Source organism: Sceloporus occidentalis, unplaced genomic scaffold (genome assembly GCF_023333645.1).
Source record: "Sceloporus occidentalis isolate IW3139 unplaced genomic scaffold, rSceOcc1.0.p SCAF_4, whole genome shotgun sequence".
Taxonomy (NCBI): domain Eukaryota; kingdom Metazoa; phylum Chordata; class Lepidosauria; order Squamata; family Phrynosomatidae; genus Sceloporus; species Sceloporus occidentalis.
The window spans coordinates 142,393,724-142,412,787 of record NW_028316984.1 but is presented as its reverse complement, the minus strand read 5'-3'; the positions used below and the strand labels follow the sequence as shown (position 1 = coordinate 142,412,787).

The window sequence follows — 19,064 nt, the reverse complement described above, 5'->3', positions numbered from 1 at the left end:
CAGCAAGTCTTGTCTTGTCTCACAGCTGTCTCGCAGTGGATGCGCCATCGGCGTTTGAAGCTCAACAAGTCCAAGACGGAGCTTCTTGTCTTTCCTCCTAAGTCCACCCTTCAACACTCCTTTTCTGTCTCTGTGGACAACACTTCTATTCAACCAGTCCAGCAAGCCCGCAGTCTTGGTTTTTATCTTTGATTCTTCTCTGTCGTGTATCTCTCAGATCCAGAACACAGCCAAGGCTTGTAGATTCTTTTTGTACAATATTGCCAAAATCTGACCATATCTCTCCGCCTCTACTGCCAAGATCCTGGTCCATGCCCTAGTGATCTCACGACTTGATTACTGTAACGTCCTCCTGGCTGGGCTTCCTCTTTCTTACCTCCGTCCTTTAATCTCTGTTCAGCATTCAGCTGCACGCATTATCACTTCCACCCACCGCTCTGACCACATCTCTCCTGTGTTGGCATCCCTTCACTGGCTCCCCCTCACTTTCCGTATTCAGTACAAGCTCCTGCTGTTGATGTTTAAAGCCCTCCATGGACTGGCCCCTCCTTACTTATCAGACCTTCTTTCTCCTCACCTTCCCACCAGGGCCCTCCGTTCTGGTAGTCAAGGTCTGCTGTCTCAGCCCAGGATTTCCTCTGCCCCATCCCGGATTTGACCCTTTTCACTCGCTGCCCCTCACTCCTGGAACCTTCTTCCCCCACAAGCAAGAGCCATCACTTCTTTAACCAGCTTCAAAACGGAGTTGAAAACCATCCTGTTCAGAGAAGCCTTCCCAGGCATTGCATAATTGTCGCTTACTATTTGATGTTCTTTTGGTGCCTGTTTATTGAACCATTTCCTGTATTGCTATGTACTGTATATGTATTATCCTACTTGAGAGTATGTATTTTCCCTGGAAGAAGATTAACCATCCATTATGAAGCCAAGCCCTCCCTCCAGCCCATCTGCCTTGGTCCAGGCCTCGGAGGTAGAGAGGAACTGCTGGACCTCATCCCCTTTCCCTCCACCACTCCCTTCTCCTTTTGTGTCATGTCTGTTTAGATTGTAAGCCCGAGGGCAGGGAACTGTCTAATTAAAAAGATTGTATGTACAGCGCTGTGTAAATTTACACGCTTCATAAATAAAGGATAATAATAATAACAACAACAACAACAACTTCAGGCAGATGTTGACCACAGAATTGCACTGGAGGACCTGGAGATTCCTAGAGAGGTGTTCTCTCAGGTAAAAAGAATAGTGCGTTTTTTTATTTGCGATTTTTCCACATTCACAGGGGTCCTTCTCCCCTAAGTGCAGTGAATATGGAGGGACCACTATATTATGAATGTAGGCAACAAACCACAGTAATGATAGTATTACTTGTGACTGTTACCAAATGATATAATAGATGTTTTCATATTACATTATAGTTCTTGCAGGTATCTTGAAATATCAGCTGGCATCCTGCTCAATATTTACAGGATCATAAGCTGGATTTATACTCTCGTAACCTTTGGGTTAAAGTCATCTATGACCAAACATAACCCCAGCCAATGCCCCAAGTGAAGGACGTCCAAGGCTGTAGATTGGGGTGCTGGGAAATGATGATGGCAGTATTCTCTCGGTTGCAGGGTACACTGAGACAAGGGAATTTCTCCAGCTGCCTATCTCACTGTGCCCCATGACACAGAAAGCACTGCAATCATAATTTCCCAGCACCTCCATCTGCAATGCCTTGGAAACTCTTTGTTTGGGGCACTGCCTGACTTAAGAGGCAGTATCAGCAGAAGTAGCTGCAGTGACTGAACTCTGTCATCTCCTAATGCAGGATCTTAGTTTTTGTTTACACTCATTACTACTTGAAAGGTAAAATTAAAAAAAAAAAGAAAAAAAAAAGAAAAGTACTATAGTTATTAGACACCCCACTAGATCACACATAATCACAGTCCATATGTTTTAGCAGACTGTTAATGGGGTTCATGGCACAAAAAATGGTGAAGATCCCCAGATGTTAAGAGTCAATTGCTTCACTAGTATTGAAGGGAAAAATGATGTGGCTCCTTTTTTGTTTTCCTTACCTTGACCATCTTATATTCACATTGCTTCCTGTCACAACACACTGAAGCTCAGCATTCCCCCCCTCTGACACAGAGAGGCTGGGCAGCAGGCCAGTGATTCTCAGCTCTCCTGAGAAGGAAAAGGGCATTGTCAATCTCAGGAAGATCCTGCCCAGGGTGCCGGAACGGACTCTCTGAATACACAGCTCTGACTGTAACTGGTTGTAATAACCCAAAGCCCTGCTGCTGGTGTGAACTTGGCCCCTCTAACTGGACACTAGCCTACTGTAGAGTGTGGGAAAGGAATCTCAACATTATGTCCCACAATAGCAGTCTTTGTCCAGAGCCCTTAGTGATGTAACCATCAACCTATAGTTAAATACTTCTCTTTTCATGGCGCTCCTCTAGCAGCAAAAAAAATAAAATAAAAAATAAATGAACTCTTGTCTTAAGGGGAGGGGGATTCTCATAGCTCATCTGGCCACAGAAATAAGCTCTTCCTACAGCCACCCTTTTTTTCTTGTTCCAAGGAGACTATGACCATTACAAATTGAAATCAGTGGCGTAAATGACTTCCCCAACTGCAAATAATAATAATAAAAAGAAACAGAAAAAGAGCTGACTGCATCTCCTTCTCCTCCTCTTCCCTTAAACCAGTGTTGTTTTGTGCTGTAAACATATTACTGGTGAAGCTGCTCTAATTTCTCGTTGGGCTGATTCACAAGTGCCATTCATATAGGGGTTGCATAAAACAGATCCATTACAAGGGCAGCTTCATTTGTGTGAGTGGCTGAGTTTGGGCGTTTTTTTACACCACAGCATGGCCAGCTGCTCTGGTTTATTGTTGCAAGTTGTGATGGCCTAAAGTATTTACTAGGGATCCATGCACATCGTTCCCATCTCAGACTAGCTGTAGGTGTAAATTAACACTCAGTAATTGTCATTGCACTAATCTTTGATTTTGCAGTAGCAGTAAAAATAAAACTCAGTATGTGTGTGTGCGCACACATTTTAGTACCTCTAGGTCTGAGCTGGATTCTTCTCTGATCCTGATCCCGACCATTGGAAGCAATACAGGTAAAGACACCAGCGTCTTCAGCTGCAAGACGACTGATTACTAAGGCTCCATCAGACTGCTGTCTGTGCCTGGAAGCCAAAAGTGGGAAAGGAGAATACAGTGCATTTAAGAAAAAGAAGAAATGAAAGGCATTCATATTAGGAGTGGGGACTCCACACATAAGACTCAAACTTTCATTGGCCCCAGCCAAAAATAAGGAATCATAAATGTTGCAGTCTAGAGGGCTACAGGTTATTCACTTTGGAATAATACAGTTCAGGAATTGTGTTGAGATGTTAAGTGCTCAAAATATTTTCTGAATGTGATCAGCATGACTCCTCCAAACATTTCTCAATTATTGTCAAGTTCATATTATCTCTTTAAGGTTAGCTCTCATCAGTACAGTCAACCATACATACCCACAGATACTTTATCCATAAATTTAACCATCCATGGCTTGAAAATACATTCCAAAAAGGAAACCCTGATTTTGCCATTTTATTTGAGAGACACCATTTTGCAACCCACTGTATTTAACCAAACCCTGGAACCAAACTCTAGTGGATACCAAGGTCCCACTGTACTGGCATGAGTCCTGTAAGGTTAATGAAAAACTTTAGGAACATAGGAGGGTGCCTCATTCATTGGTCCATCTAGCCTAGTATTGCCAATTCTGACTGACAGTAGCTGTCCAAAGTTTCTCCCTTTTTTTTTTAGTTTTAAGAAGCCACTCAAGAAGGCTAAACAAATATTTCTTAGCTGAATGATGATGCAGTAATTTGTGGAATAAATCATACATCCTGAGGCTCAGGCTGCTGCCACACTGCAGAATTGACACAATTTGATAATACTTCAACTATCAGGGCTCCATCCTATGGAGTCCTGGGATTTACAGGTGGTTGTGGCACCAGAGCTCTCTGAAAAAGAAGGTTAAATATCTCACAAAACTGCAAACCACATAGCATTGAGCCATGGCAGTGTCAAACTGCATTAATTCTGCAGTGTAGATACAGGCCTAGTCTCTCTTTCACATCACATTGGATGTTTCTAGTTCTAGTTCCCGTGTCTCCCATACATGTACTAACCAAGCCAAATCCTTCTTAGTTTATGAACTCACATAAGATCAGGTGTAGCATGGTGGTCTATCTCTTTTAAATTAATATTTTAAATAACTTGTAAAATATAATGGGTTTCATTCTTCCTCCTCAGTTTAACTGTGAAAGGGCATTGTGTGCTTTGCTGTAAATAACTATAATTATTCTAGATTGATCAGTCCCCACTTATTAACATTTTGCCACATAATTATGTTGGATTGATTTCATAACCAGAATAAGGTCTGGTCACCAAAAGGACATTGGTGTGGGTGGTGCATGGTATTCTTAGCACAGAGAAGAATAAAAACAGGAGAAAAATAACTGAGCACATAGACTGAAGAAAGAAAAGAGAGGGTAATGAAAGGGAGAGTACCATGAGACTTGTGGAAAGAAAAAAAATGTGCATTGCTGATATGGGAATGCAGATTGCCCTTTGGAGGAACAGTGAGATCACAGATATAGTGCAGGGAGGAAATGGCATATCTCTTAACAAATAGAATTGTAGGCTGCCTTGATCTGGAAACACAGAGAAGGTGTAACTCAGACAAGGTTGTGCAGAAGCGTATGTAAAAACACCAAAGAAAGAAAAATAGGGCAGTGGGAATAACAGATGGAAATTCAGAAAGGCTTACAATTGAGGCAGAAGTGTGTGTGAAAAATGAAGATAGAGTTTTGGGATGGTACATAATGGGGCAAAGAAAGAATTTGGTTTTAAATAATACAATTAGATTTGTAACAAAAACACTGATCAATAATTAACATAACAATGTAACCCTGTAAATAAAATTCACTCCTAGATGACATAGAGAAATACAAAAGAGTGGCTGAAAACTTCTGGTTTTCAGCTTACCTGGCAGAGGAGATGGGCTGTCCATCCTTCTGCCACTCAATGTTTAGAGAAGGTGAAGCCTCTACACGGCAAGGCAGTCTGACTCTTTCACCAATGTTGGCATCAACTACCGAAGGGTCATTCTTGTACATTTTTAACCTGAGAATCAGATGTGTCCAGTATCAAAAAGAGAAGCAGAATTCCAGTTCTACATTTTAAATCAATCTACATACAAACAAGTGGCTTCTTGCCTCTAATCAGAGCTTAAACAGGTGACTGCTAAGGCTCCAGCTCAGCCTGGGTACTCTTCTCCTCTCAACAATTTGCAAAGTGTAAGCTTGTATAAACACATCTTTCCTAAGTGTTCCTTTGGCTACAGGCCTGGTGCATGCCCCTTAGCTACAAGAATCACATGTTATCCAAATGTTCTTTTGCACAACACTCAACATAAATTATCCCATGAGCCCAGAACTATATTTACTGAATATGGTGAATGTCTTAGACAAACAAGCAGGAAAAAAAATACTGGAGAATAAATATACCATAATGTCAGCAAGGTTAGTGTTAACAAAAAACTGGAAATAAAGATAGAAGACTGGTTATTTAAACTGTATGAAATGTGTGAGATGGATATGTTAACACAGATGCTTGACTGGAAAGGTATTCTCTGAAGATGCCAGCCACAGATGCTGGCGAAACGTCAGGAAGAAACTCTTCTAGAACATGGCCACATAGCTCAAACAACAACAACAACAAAAACAAAAACCTATGGATGCTGGCCATGAAGGCCTTCGACTTTACATTAACACAGATAATTAATGGCAACTGTGTTAACCAATGTAAGAATGAATAGAAGATACTGAATCCACTTTGGCAGGGGAAATGCGGAAAAAAGACAACTTTGTTTAATAACCAGTTTATTTGTTGTTGTTGTTGTTGTAAATGTAAGGATGAAACCATAGCTCTAAGGTATGTATAAGAAAAAAAGAATATAAATATAGGAAAAATATACAAACTAGAAGGTAGTATAGCAATAATTATTATAGATAAGGGGGGATTTAGAAAAATAGCAGAAATACCTGGTACCAAGTGTAGGAAGTCAGGAAAGGGGGAGGGGTAAATAAAAAGTAATTTAAATAAACATTTAGGTATGTAGATTTTATTATATTATTATAAAAGGGACGTTTGCATAAAAAGTGGCCAGAAAGAGAAATAGGAGAAATAGGGAAACAAAGGAAAAAGGAAGGAAGGAAGGAAGGAAGGAAAGAAAAAGGAGAGGAAAAGAAGGACAAAGTATATGAGAGAAGGTATAGAGAAAGTGAGAGGGTGAGAAGCAGTTAGAGGGTTGGAGTGTAAGTAAGAGGTTAAGAGGAAGGGATGAATGGAATAGTGAAGGAGAAGATGCAGAGTAAAAAATAAAGGATAAAAAGGAAAGGAAGTAAAAGAGTAGGATTATGGTGAGGAAAGAAAGGAAGAATAATGAGGGAAAAGAAGGAAAAGAAATAAGAGATTAAAAAGAAGGACTGAGAAGGAAATAAAGTTGAAGGGAAGTGATAAGGAGAAGAGGAAAGTCAAAGGAAGTTAAGAAAGTTAAAGATTTTGGTAACTAACAATAGGTAGGAACTGAGAAAAGGATGGTAAACAAATATTGTATCTTTAGACATCTTTAGATGAAAGAAAGGAGAGAGTTGAATGGACATGACATATGGTAAGAGAGGAAGTTGAACAGGAAGATGCAATAATAAATAATATAATATTATGTGTAAAGTAAATGTAATATAACAAAATATGTATTGAATGCAGATATGAAATGCTTGAATAAAGGTATATTATGGATTTTAAAAAAAGAATGTTCTTTTGCACAGAGCCTTGTCTGGTCCTATATACTGGCTTCTACAAAAGGCTGGATGGATTTCAACAAAGTTTTTTTAAAGTATCATTCAACTATTTGGGAAGCTCCACTAGCTATATGGGATAGAAAAGGCCAGCAAGATTATCATGCCACTCCCAAGTTACTCCTACATAGGAGTCATGGATTGGAGGGAAATTCCCATGCTCAGAATTAGGAGCTAGTGAGGGAGGGATGGATGGAGGCAGATTGGGAGTAAAAGCAGGCAGCTTATCTGCCCCACATCACTCAATCAGTTCTCTGCCAAGGGAGACACATTTGCCCCCTCCCCTGGTGGTGTTCCACTAGCCAGAGCCCTCACTAGGAAAGTGTGTGTCTGTTGGGGGGGGTACGGACCACCCCAGATGATACCCTAACAGGGGTGACATCACTGCTCCCCAAATACCTGCCTTTGGGCAGAAAAAGGTTGTGTGACATTCTCCTGCATCCCTTTAAAATGCTGGAGCTCAGCAGAAGAGTTGGGGTGAATCGTGAGAGGCTCAGTGGGACGAGAGAGAGGCCTCAGCAGTTTTTTTTAAAAGTTTTAGTTTTAATTTTTAAAATATTTTAATTTTTTCTTTAAAAACATCATATTTTCCCACTTTGAAACTATGCACATGTAAATACATTTAGGTAGTGTATATAATATTGTAATTTAAAGGTATAATTTTAAATTTGCTAGTTGTTTATGTCACAACTATTGCCATGACCATCAGTGCTATATGGGAATTATGATTTATGAGTAACATTCATACAAAAAGCATTACTAAGGATTCAGTGTGGTGTGGCATGGCAGGAGGCCAATTTGGGGGTGGGGGTAGCATGAGTTATCACACTGGATGATGCCAACGCTAATGATGCCACTGCCACCAGCAAGGGGAAGATCTTTTTATTCAGAAGAGGCTTTTTATTCAGAAACTAGCTGCTGAGGAAGGGGCTTTTAATTGGTGGGCTCTTCAGTTCTTTTTATTGTTGTATATTTACGTGCTTCTAATTCAACTGTGTTCCACAATTCAACACTCTTTAATTATATTAGAATATTTATTTTTTGTGTTTTAATCTCTTTTTTGTAGCTAATCTTGTGAGCTGCCTTGTGACCCAGTATATACATATACTGAATATACATATACTCATGCATGCATATACACAAAATACAATAAATGCAAGCATATTTAACCACTCCAAGGGAGTTGCACTTGTCTTGGATGGACAATTGTGGTGACTGTTGCCATCACCAAAACAGTGCACAAAGGGTCTTATTATACTCACACTGGATTAGGATCAGGATCAGAAAAAAAGCAGGAGTAACTAATGGAGTACTCTCTCCTTCTATTTCGTATTATAATATTCCCTATTCCTACCACAACATTTTTCAGTCTTCAGTGGAACAGCATGAACGTAATAGATTGTGAAACACAGGCCAAAATCCTGTTAGTGACATGCATGTGCTTAAGTCACATACAACATCACCATTATTGCACTGCTCACACAAACTGCAGAAGGAGAAGAGGCAGTTACAAATACCCAGTTATCTCTCTATTCCTTTCTCCTCCATTTCTCATCCAAAGGCACTATTCCTTTCTCCCACATGGGGCTTGGCTGCTCCTAGGGATATTGGAGAGGGGGGTTCTGTGTATGAGCTACAGGCAAAGGAACTTTATGCTCTGTGGCTTGCTGGCTAGGATTTCCACTACAGTTGTTATCCTGAGCTGATTCTGGTCTACACAAAGCAATTAATCTTAAACTGTTTTTGTTACCTCTGGGTGCCCACTAAACTGAATTGTAAACAGGTTACTCAGTTTCATTACTGAATTGCATGCAGCCATAAGTGATTAAAAAAGCAATTCAAATAATTGCTTGTCCATGGCAAGAGCCCTGAACTATCTGTTCCTAAAACAAGATGCAGTATGATTGGTTATCCCATCTTAGGGTGGGCCAGCCTCCAAATAGCAAATAACACTGAAGGCTTTGCTACATTATAGAGAACAGGGAATGATACTAAATTCTGGTAGCTTTACCTGTATATTACATGATGATGAGAAGAGGTGTGTGGCTGTCCACTGTTAACTCCTGTACCTAACACTCCATGACTCTGAGTAAGCTGATGATGCCTCCTTGTTCCCTGTACAATAGTAGATCCAGGGGTTTCTAGAGAGGGTGAAGAAAAAAAAAGATAACTCTGGATAAGATTGTCCCATAGCTTGTGATATTCTGGGCTTTAGATACCCCATGACATAACTAGTTTTCTGTTTTAAAAAAGCTCCAAGAACATTCATCTGATTTGCAACAACAATGTGTAATTTGAAGGCCAATGGGAATCTAGGTAATACTTATGATCAGAATCCTTTATCACAGTGTATGTTATATCACTTTATGTGTACAGTGGGACCGCCATATCAGCAGACTTCTGGTTTGCAATTTTGACCACCCATGGATTATTCTATGGCAGTGATATGAATGTGCACACATTAAAGTGTGCATATTCATGTTGCCGCCATTGAATAATATGGAGTACATATTATTTTTTGCATCCAGTGGGGGCCTTGAAGATAGAGGATCCACTGTACTTATCTATGTAGCAGAGATGCTAAGAAACCCTGTCAGTTGTAGCAATGAGTCTCTCTAGGGAAATTTTTAATTAGCTCAATTAATTGTTAGTTTGTGCTACAAGCAATCTTTTAGGGAACTTTTTCCCACCTGTATACCAAGAGAAAAGCGATCAAAGGAATATTGCAGAGGCAGTATTCTCTAAATGAAGTATTGCTTTATTAAGGGGGGGGGGGGGGAAATCACACAACAATCCATGTTCACTCACACATACATGCCAGGACTAAGGAAATCAGGAGTTAGTTTGAAATAGTTGGAGGCTGAACTAACAGCGATACTTACACAAGAATAGGCCTGACTCTGGATCTAACTGTGAGGGGGATGGTGTGGGATACGGCCATTCGAGTGAGCGGAGGGGGGAACGGACATATTGGGACTAATCAGAGTTCACAGTGACAGAGTGTCCCCATGCCTTCTAACTAGCCCACTAACAAAGGATTTTGGGGATCTTTTATATGCAAAAACTAGCCAGAAGGCAAAGTTGTTTTTCCTACATCAAAGGAAATCAAATCTATATTATAAAGGATTGCTTGGTCTGGCAATGTCCGTAGTGAGAATGAAGTTGTAAATCAGCCTTATCAGGCTTATCCAGCAAAACATCCTGGCTCAATCACCTGTCTTCCTGACTTTGGAAGTGTTAAAGTTTCTCATTTGCAACTCCCAAACTATTCTGTTTGATGTGCATATGGGGTAGTGTAGACGTGACCATTAACCTCAGAGATTATGGTTGCCCAGAATACAGTGTCCATTTGGGGCCATAGGGAATGCACACCCCCGAAAATTCAGAAGGTTTCAGCTTAGCATAACACAGTGAATTGCAAAGATGCATAACTAGCAAAAGTGTCTTGATGCGCATCAGCATTCTGATGTGCATGGTCCAGCAGTGCATCACTTTGCTCGCGCCCATAAATAGTAATGTGACAGCAGCAGTGGCCATTGTTTTTAAGTTTCATCCATATTGCTCATTGACCATGGAATGTAAGTTCTAAGATCTCTAAGGCCTTGATCTCTAGCACTCTGGAGCTCAGTCCCAATGCAGCACAAGCATAGCAAAGCCAATGGCACCTAGAAGGACTGTGTGATGCTGCAGCCTGCCAAGCTTTAGACACATACAGATCCCTTGACCAACCCCATTTCTTTTGGAAAAAGGAACAACACAACTCCCTTCTCGCCCTGACTCAGCTAAACTGGATGTGGATGGGAAGTCAAAACATAGGCTGGCTCACTTAGAAAGTACACTGAAAAGACTGTGATGGAGCACTTCTAAAGTTGAAGTGTGAAAAATGCAGCCCTCTAGATGTTGTTAGACTGCAACTCCCATCAGGAATGCTGGGAGTTGCAGTTCAACAACCTCCCCTCTCCCACTCTAAAGGATGGCTTTAATTTTCATACACCTTGCCTGTTGGGACAAGTTAAAAGGACCAGTAATAAGATGATATTATCTTCCCCTGATGGGAAAGAAAGTGAGTAAATTTCAACCTTGCCAGATCTGCTTTATTTGTTTTTTTCTAAAAACCCTGAATCAGAGCCAGGCATGAAAGATACAGACTTCAGAAGTAAAAGACTGTTTCCTGAGCAGTGTTCTAAAGAATTCTAGGAATGTAATTCCAGCTTAAAAACTAAACTGAGTTCACAGTTTTTTCAAAGAGCCACCCCAGTGATCCTGAACTTTCTTTTTAATTTGGCCCTAATTTAGCGGCTGAATACCTTAAAGCAGGGTGCCCATATACTGTATCTTTTTCCAGGACATATCCTACATTTCAACCTTCTGTCCAGAAGGAATTCCAGATGTCCTCCATTTTAAACATGACTAAGAAGGATTAATTTTATTTATGTTAGTGTTTTTAGCTTTTATTTTGTAATGGCCTACATTTTTCTTGAATGTCCTACATTTTACAGGGCCTTGTCCTTCTTTGCAGTTATGACATCTGGTCATCCTGCCCTAAAGGCAACAGATCCTGTCTGGTCTTGGAAGCTAAGCAGAGTCAACCTTGGTTAGTACTTAGATGCTGTACCAGATGCTGTAGGCTGTATTTCTGAGGAAGGAACTGGTAAATCCATCTCTGAGTATTCCTTGCTGAAGAAAACCATATGAAATTCATGGAGTTGCCATAAGTCGACACAAAATTTAGGAGGGGAAAAGGTAAGTTACTTGTTGCTTCTGTTAAACAATTAGGGAGTTGGACACTTGTTGATATACTGAAAACCCCCCAAGATCTGCCAATAGCTCCTAACTCTGAAATAGTATATTAAATAAAAATAAAAAACAACAAATATACAAAACATAAAACACTGCAACTTGGCTTTTGCTTTATAGTTTAGTCAAGGTCTTAAAAGTGAAACAATAACCTTTGATCCGCAACTCAATCTGTCGCCGTTCTGTCCTCCCGTTGTAAATCATGCAGGTGTAAAGCCCAGCATCCTCAGCTTTGAGCTGGCTGATCACTAGGGAACTGTCAGACTGGTAGGTGTGCCTGAAGGTGGAAAGTCAGACCATTGTCAAATATTGCCCCTGGCTCCAAATACACCAAACGTGAGGCTGACAGCAAGTACACTATCCCAATAGCCATTAAATAATTATTTACTGGTACAAAAGTAAGAGGGCAAATGCAGAAGTAGCTGTTCAAGATTTCTAATGGATCAGTAATAGGAGAGCCCAGCAAATAATGCAAAGTGAATAGTTTATCCCTATCACAATGACTCATTCTAAAGAGATGCAGTGAGATACCAATAAAGTATCTGTCTGACCTCAAATGAGACATTACTGAAGGGATTATGCCAATTCCAATCTTGATTGACCTTTCCTGACTATGTGCTTTAGCAGTTGGATCTCTTTATATGATCACTGATGTAATTATATGGCATGGCTAATTTCCTGCACCAGAGGTGCCTTCCTTGTCTAAGTGCCAAACACAACCCCTTTGGTATCAACAATACCAAAAAAAAGGTGGGTGTGGAGGGAGACTAGGCCTTGGGGTAACAAAATCAATGTCTTCTACTTACTCTGAAACCTATAAACTGGCATATATCCATGGGGAGCGGGTATCCCAAAATGGGAGGATCCAAGGATCAGACAAACCTGTCAGAAGACACTGGCCGCCCATCCTTCTGCCATTCAACTCTAGGGAAAGGGGAATTGCTAGCTTTGCAGAGAAGACGGATGCTTTGTCCCAGGCCTGCTTCCACTGCAGAAGAGGATCCATCCAAGAGGACCCTGAAAGACACATGGTAATTTTCCTATAAGTTGGCTTTAAAAAGCAGAATGATAAAGGCATCACTGTAAGCCAAAACATACAACAGTTTAACATTTTTTCAAGGGCAATGGAGACACTAACTTGTCCTATGAATCCAAGTCAGGATTGGATTGATTCAGGACCAGGCTGTGTGCTTTTACAGCTGAGAGGAAGCAGACACACCTTGGCAGAATGGACAAAAATATTAATTGACTGGGGTGAATTAAAACTACTACATCGCTTGCTTGCCAAACCACCGAAAATGATTGACATAAATTCCTGTGGAAAAATTTAGACAGTTCTTCATCTAGAACAGTGTTATTTTAAGGTAGAAGACCAAAGCAAGCTACCATTTCAAAATAATCCAGGAAATGGAGATTTGTCCTGGACAAACTTACTTCCATTGTTATAAATTCCTCTAAAGGAATATGTGGTTATACCCAGTTTTAGAAAAACAGCTGCCTGGCATCAGAATGTGACCAAGGATTCCAACATAGGAAAGCTTGGGATTCCAGGAGCTGTAGTCCAAAGGAGTCTGGATACCCAGGTTTCACATGTGGCCAGGAGTGTACAGTATTTGCATAGTTAAAACTACTGTGCCAGCAGCGCCCATTCCTTGAGAAGTCAGATCTATCTACAGTGACTAATGCATTTATTACATCCCATTTGGACTACTGTAATGCACTGTAGGGCTGCCTTTGGAAACGATCGTCAGCTGCCTTGAATCTCATCTTGGGAGAAAGGTGAGATACAATTTAACTTTTAAAATGTTCCTTTAGAAAGATTAGCTCCCTTAAGAAAGAAAAAGAAAGTCCTGGCTGTCCTAATATCTGAGCATGGAGGAGTGGAAATCCTTACAAGAGAGTTACACTGGGCTGCTTTATGGAAGTGTCTCCTTGGTAAATGACAATAAGTTTTCATGCTGCAAAAGCATCCCTTCTGTAGAAAAGCATACCATTTCGAAAAAAAGCTACCTGTTTAGAGAATGTTGGAAGGGTGAGGCTGGTGAGGCTTGGTGCTGAAATTCATTCACAGTTGAGCCATCTGCTCCAGATTCCTTCCTCCAGTTTTCACGTTCATGGTGGACTGTCTGACCGTTCATTGTCAGCCGTCTCTCAGAGTGTCCAGAGGCTACTGCCAAGCCATGCAGATGGTTTGCTGGATCTCTTCTCCTTCCCCCATCCATTCCAGTCCCTTGGGGAGACTCAGGAAGGGCATCTATCATCATGGTCCTTGACCAGCTTCTCTCAGTGTGATGTTGTGTTGTGGCAGTTTCTGAACCAGCTTGACTCCCGGCATGGAACATTGTATCTCCTCCTTCTCCATGCCTGTGACTAGTGGCTCCTCTGACAGATTGCTGAGAACCAGAGTGAACATGGTGGTGGTGGTGGTGATGCCTTGTGTCACTTCTTTCTCCTGGTCCATGGCAAGTTTTCATGCACTCCTCTTCAGAATCAAAGTTGTTCTTATTGCCATGGCAGCCCCCATACCAGAATCGATTGCATTTTCCAACATCATTTACAAAGTACCAGCGAGTTGTCCAGTCTGTGCAGGGGCCATGGGCACTCGGTAGCAGACAATCAATAGGATAAGCTACCAAGAGAAGACAGAAAATAAACAACAGTCATAGATTAGGTGGTTACAGAAATTATTGATTGATTGTATCTCTCAGCCCGAATCACTGTTTTCAGTAACATGTTCAATAAATCAAATGCTGTGACAAGACCATCCTGATTTAAAACCTCATGAACTAATTCCAAGCTGCTTTGGCGTAGCACAAGTATATTTTTACTATAGAAATCTGTCCTCTTTTTTTCAAGTCAGTAGGGGGGTCTTTTGCATGTTTTAACTGTGTTGTATTTTAATTTGTAAGCCACAAATTTGACTCCCAGTTTTGGAGGAAAGGTGGGTTATAAATAAAGATAGGAAGAAGAAGAAGAAGAAGAAGAGGAAGAGGAGGAGGTGGTGGCTGTGACGGCAGCAAGAGCATTAGCAATTATCATGACCTTTATCTTTACCCTGTTGAGAAAAAGCATTGTCCTTCTTCATGGAACCAGAACATTTGAGGGAAATGAGAATGCCCTCCAACCTGACCATGACCTACATCCAGGGAGAAGATACCCCACTCCAGCATGTCCAACATATCCAAGGCTTAACGGTCAGAAAATCCTGTCAGATAGTTCTGTGGGTACAGTAGTTCTATGGATGCCTAGGGAATTTATGAACATGTACTCTCAACACCAACAGTAAAATACATTTCCCAGAATTCATTGGAGAAATCCATGACGACTGATTTTTTAAAAAACAACATAGTTTTGTATTATAGATATGTTCTTTGATGCAAATTCAGAATTCAAAGTACTGGAAGTTCAGTATTGATCCAGTATTAAAAAGTATTAATACTGGATCAATACTGAACTTCCAATGCCTTGAATTCTCATTGTGCATTTAAGAATATATTTATAATTCAAAACTTTGGCTGAGATCCTAGTGTTTCAGTGTAGTATAAGAATCCACTGGTGGAGTTAATATTATGTATCCCCTATACCAAATTACAATATACCACAAGTATTTTGGATCAATGGTCAAGGTGGCAGGCTGACAACCCTTTGTGCAATTTCAGTGTACAATGGCATTACAAACAGGCAATTCTCATTCAGACACTACTCATTGTACAGTCGCCCCTCCTAATGTGCAGATCTGAGATTCGTGCCCTTGAATATATGCAAAGGGGTGACCTCGGCTATTTGCAATGGTGTGTGCGCCTGGTGCATGCACATGGGCTGCATGCACAGGGGGCGCCCCATTCAAGCCTATGGGGCTTGAATAAGCACAAGCCTCCATTTTCATGGGGGATAGTGGTGGAATGGATCCCCCACAAAAATGGAGGGCCAACTGTATTTTTATGTGCTGCCACATGCCCAGTGATACCCCATGCACAACTCCACTTATGCCACTGTCAGATGGATATGACTGTTGTCCTTTGCCCCAAAAAATCACTCCACACACATAGTGTAACATATGCCTGCATGTGTCACTAAGAGGATGCCAGTATCCATTTGAAAAGCCAGCATGGTGTAGCAATTTGAGACTTGGACTAAGATTTTGGCAGACTAGGGTTTGAATCCCCACTGAGCCATGGAAACCCACCAGGTGGGCTTGGGCAAGTCACACACTCTCAGCTTTACAGGAAGCCAATAGCAAACTTCTTTTGAATAACTGTTGCCAAGAAAACCCTATGATAGAGTCTCTATGAATCAGACTCAACTTGACGGCACTAAACAAGAACAACCATTTAAGACCATTGCCCATAAAATAAAAGCAGACATTATGCTCAAAGAAAATGCGGATGACTAGTTCTTGGTTGGGCCCAATGCCCATCCAGAAGCCAACTGGGCAGGGTTGAACAATGCAGCTTTAAAAAGAAGGCAGGGTGCCAGGTTGCTTCAAAGCTATAGTTCTTTGGCCCCTGTCACCACTGACCATGCTGCTTTTGATCTTCAGAGTGGCTGAATGGGAATTAGCCAAGAACAGAAATGTATTGTGGTTTCTTCCTGTAAGGAGCCCTGAACATTGGAGCCCTATTAAAAACTAAACTGAAAGAACACACAGGTTTAAGAGGCTTTTTACAGGAATCGCTTATAAAACTAAAAGAGTCCATCAACTGAAACCCTGATGGTGTTATTTTATAAATGTTTTGAATTCTGTCACATATTCTTTTTTTAAATTGAATTTTGGATTGTCTGTATAGAATCCAAGAATCATAAAATCAGAGTTGGAAGAGACCACAAGGGCCATCCAATCAAACCCTTTGCCATGTCACAATCAAAGCATCCCTGACAGTTGTCCATCCAGCCTCCGCTTAAAGACCTCCAAAGAAGGAGACTCCACTACACTCCGAGGGAGGAGTGTGTTCCACTGTCGAACAGCTCTTACTGTCAGGAGGTTCCTCCTAATGTTGAGATGGAATCTCTTTTCCTGTAGCTTGCATCCATTGTTCTGGGTCCTATTTTCTGGAGCAGCAGAAAACAAGCTTGCTCCATCCTCAATGTGACATCCCTTCAAATATTTAAACAAGGCTATCATATCAATGTAGTTTAAAACCAAGTCTTCTGCATTTCTTCCTGTTTAGAGGAAGCATTAGGTGAATCCACATATCTAAACCAAACTCTTACTTACTTTGGCTGGGTGGGTTGAGACATCCTTCCCCTTGAGGCCCCGAAGCAGAAGCAACATTGTCATAGCAACAACCATATCTAGAAGTCCGGCACTCCTCTGTCGGCCTCTGCTGGGACACAACTTGGCTTGCCTTAGACAAATCCAAATATTACCATTTAGTAGTGCTTGAAAAGATCACATACAACTGAACTAATGCCAGAAATAATTCACAATTTTATTGTAGTTTCCCTTTATGGGCTGTGATACCAATACGAAAAGACAGACTGACTAGAGATGAATTCTCCCTTTTCAGCATTTGAGACTATATATTAGACAGAAAGAAGGCAACCCAAGCTGTTTCTCTATAACCTCAGGAAACTGCCAGTAGAAATTATAAGCCACCATATGTGGATTTATTTTCATAAACTACTGTAATAAACTGCAAAGGAGGTAAAGGAGAACAGATAGAGAACATTTTTGCTGCAGACCTATAATATTGACTCCTTGTTCAACAGGAACTGAGAATCACATGCTCACACCCCATGGGATACCTAGCGGTCTGCCTACCTATTGCCTAACTGGATCTTTTTTCCGACAGAAAATCTCCAGAGTTTGAGTACTCAGCTGCTGAGCAATGCTCCAAGCAACTCTGTTCTCAAAACAACCTCTATCAGTATCCCTGGGCACTGAGCCCACACACTTTGCCAAACTGAAGGAAATGTGTTATGCTTGATAATTAGGTGTTACAAGCACAGTCCTCAGCTCTTGGAGAGGCTTCCACTTCTCTTATGTTCAGCATAGGGCTAGGCAAAATGCACCCAAAGGCTATTTTTGCAGCCCTCAACTTCTCCGGATTCTATGGACTCTTTTTTTATGACAAAAAAAAAAAAGGAAGTGGGGGCTAAATTACTTCTTCTTAGAGCCCCCCAGAAGTTGCAACTCACCTTTTAAATAGGTTGCACATTCCTTGCGGCACTATTTAGCATTCAGAACACTCACTTTCAAACTAAAATGTGGACTTGGAGCTACTTTTAGGTTTGGGGGAGGGTTGGCCATCCGTTTTTGGAGGGAAAATTGCCCCTTGACCAGCTGCAATTGCCTACCCTAGCTTAGCACAAACTAGGCAAAGTGGGATGAAAGTCAGACATGACTTCCAGAGACAGTTGTATGTCCAGACTTCATGGAAGAAAGCTGAATAATTCTCAGGAGTCCTCAGTTAACACATGGCTGTTATCTGAGTAAATGTTTAGTGATCTATGACACATGATATGATAACGGGCTATATAAGTTTATCTGTAATAACACTGGAAACAATCTGGTTCATCCAGTTATCTACACTTTTGCTTAATTTCTATGGGACATAAATGACCCTAAAGGTCTGACTGTTCCCTGAGAACGCCAAAACATTATTATGAACCTGTGTACAAACCTGATCTTCAGCATGGGTCTTCCTGAGGCATTAAAGATTGCACAAGAAGGACCACATTGTAGGAAAAAGTGAACTTAGTATAGTTTAAACTGTACTAATGCCCCATTCTCATTATACAGTTTCAAAATTAAATTCTTCTTTCTCTCTTCACCATTGGCAATATGAAAGTGCAACTGATCCCACTCCACACACAGCTAGCTGTGGCAAGGATGACTGAGCTAGTCATGTGTATGTAAAGTGCTTCCCGTAAAGGACTCTGTTCGCAGTCTGGGGGTGCTCCTTGACTCGTCGCTCCACCTTACATCTCAGGTGGATGCGACGGTCAGGAGCACATGTTATCAGCTTCGGTTGATACACCAGCTGCGTCCCTACCTGGGCCGGGAGGACCTTGAAACGGTAGTACATGCTCTGGTAACCTCTCGTTTGGATTTCTGCAACGCGCTCTACATGGGGCAACCCTTGTACCATACCCGGAAGCTGCAATTGGTGCAGAATATGGCGGCAAGACTGGTCACTGGCACTTCCAGGACCAGTCATATAACACCGGTCCTTAAAGACTTTCATTGGCTGCCTATTCGCTTCCGGGCGCAATACAAGGTGTTGGTTATTACCTATAAAGCCCTAAATGGCTTGGGCCCAGGGTACTTGGAGGACCACCTCTCTCCATACAATCCGCCTCGCACACTCAGGTCAGCCGGGAAGCAATTGTTAAGGGTTCCAGAAGCTAGAT

At 41.3% G+C, this 19,064-nt stretch overlaps 1 protein-coding gene across 2 annotated transcripts in view; it reads right to left on the bottom strand.

Annotated features, from left to right (window-relative positions):
* PAPLN (papilin, proteoglycan like sulfated glycoprotein) overlaps positions 1 to 19,064 on the bottom strand; it is a 74,647-nt gene that overhangs the window by 8,279 nt on the left and 47,304 nt on the right. For both annotated transcript variants that reach the window (XM_089521829.1, XM_089521828.1), the window contains 8 exons: positions 16,927 to 17,056; positions 13,722 to 14,340; positions 12,594 to 12,728; positions 11,864 to 11,988; positions 8,926 to 9,055; positions 5,041 to 5,178; positions 3,058 to 3,185; positions 2,061 to 2,169 (listed from right to left, as the gene is read on the bottom strand). In XM_089521829.1, the coding sequence (XP_089377955.1) occupies positions 2,061 to 2,169; positions 3,058 to 3,185; positions 5,041 to 5,178; positions 8,926 to 9,055; positions 11,864 to 11,988; positions 12,594 to 12,728; positions 13,722 to 14,340; positions 16,927 to 17,056 (1,514 nt within the window). The remainder of the gene's footprint in view (positions 1 to 2,060; positions 2,170 to 3,057; positions 3,186 to 5,040; positions 5,179 to 8,925; positions 9,056 to 11,863; positions 11,989 to 12,593; positions 12,729 to 13,721; positions 14,341 to 16,926; positions 17,057 to 19,064) is intronic.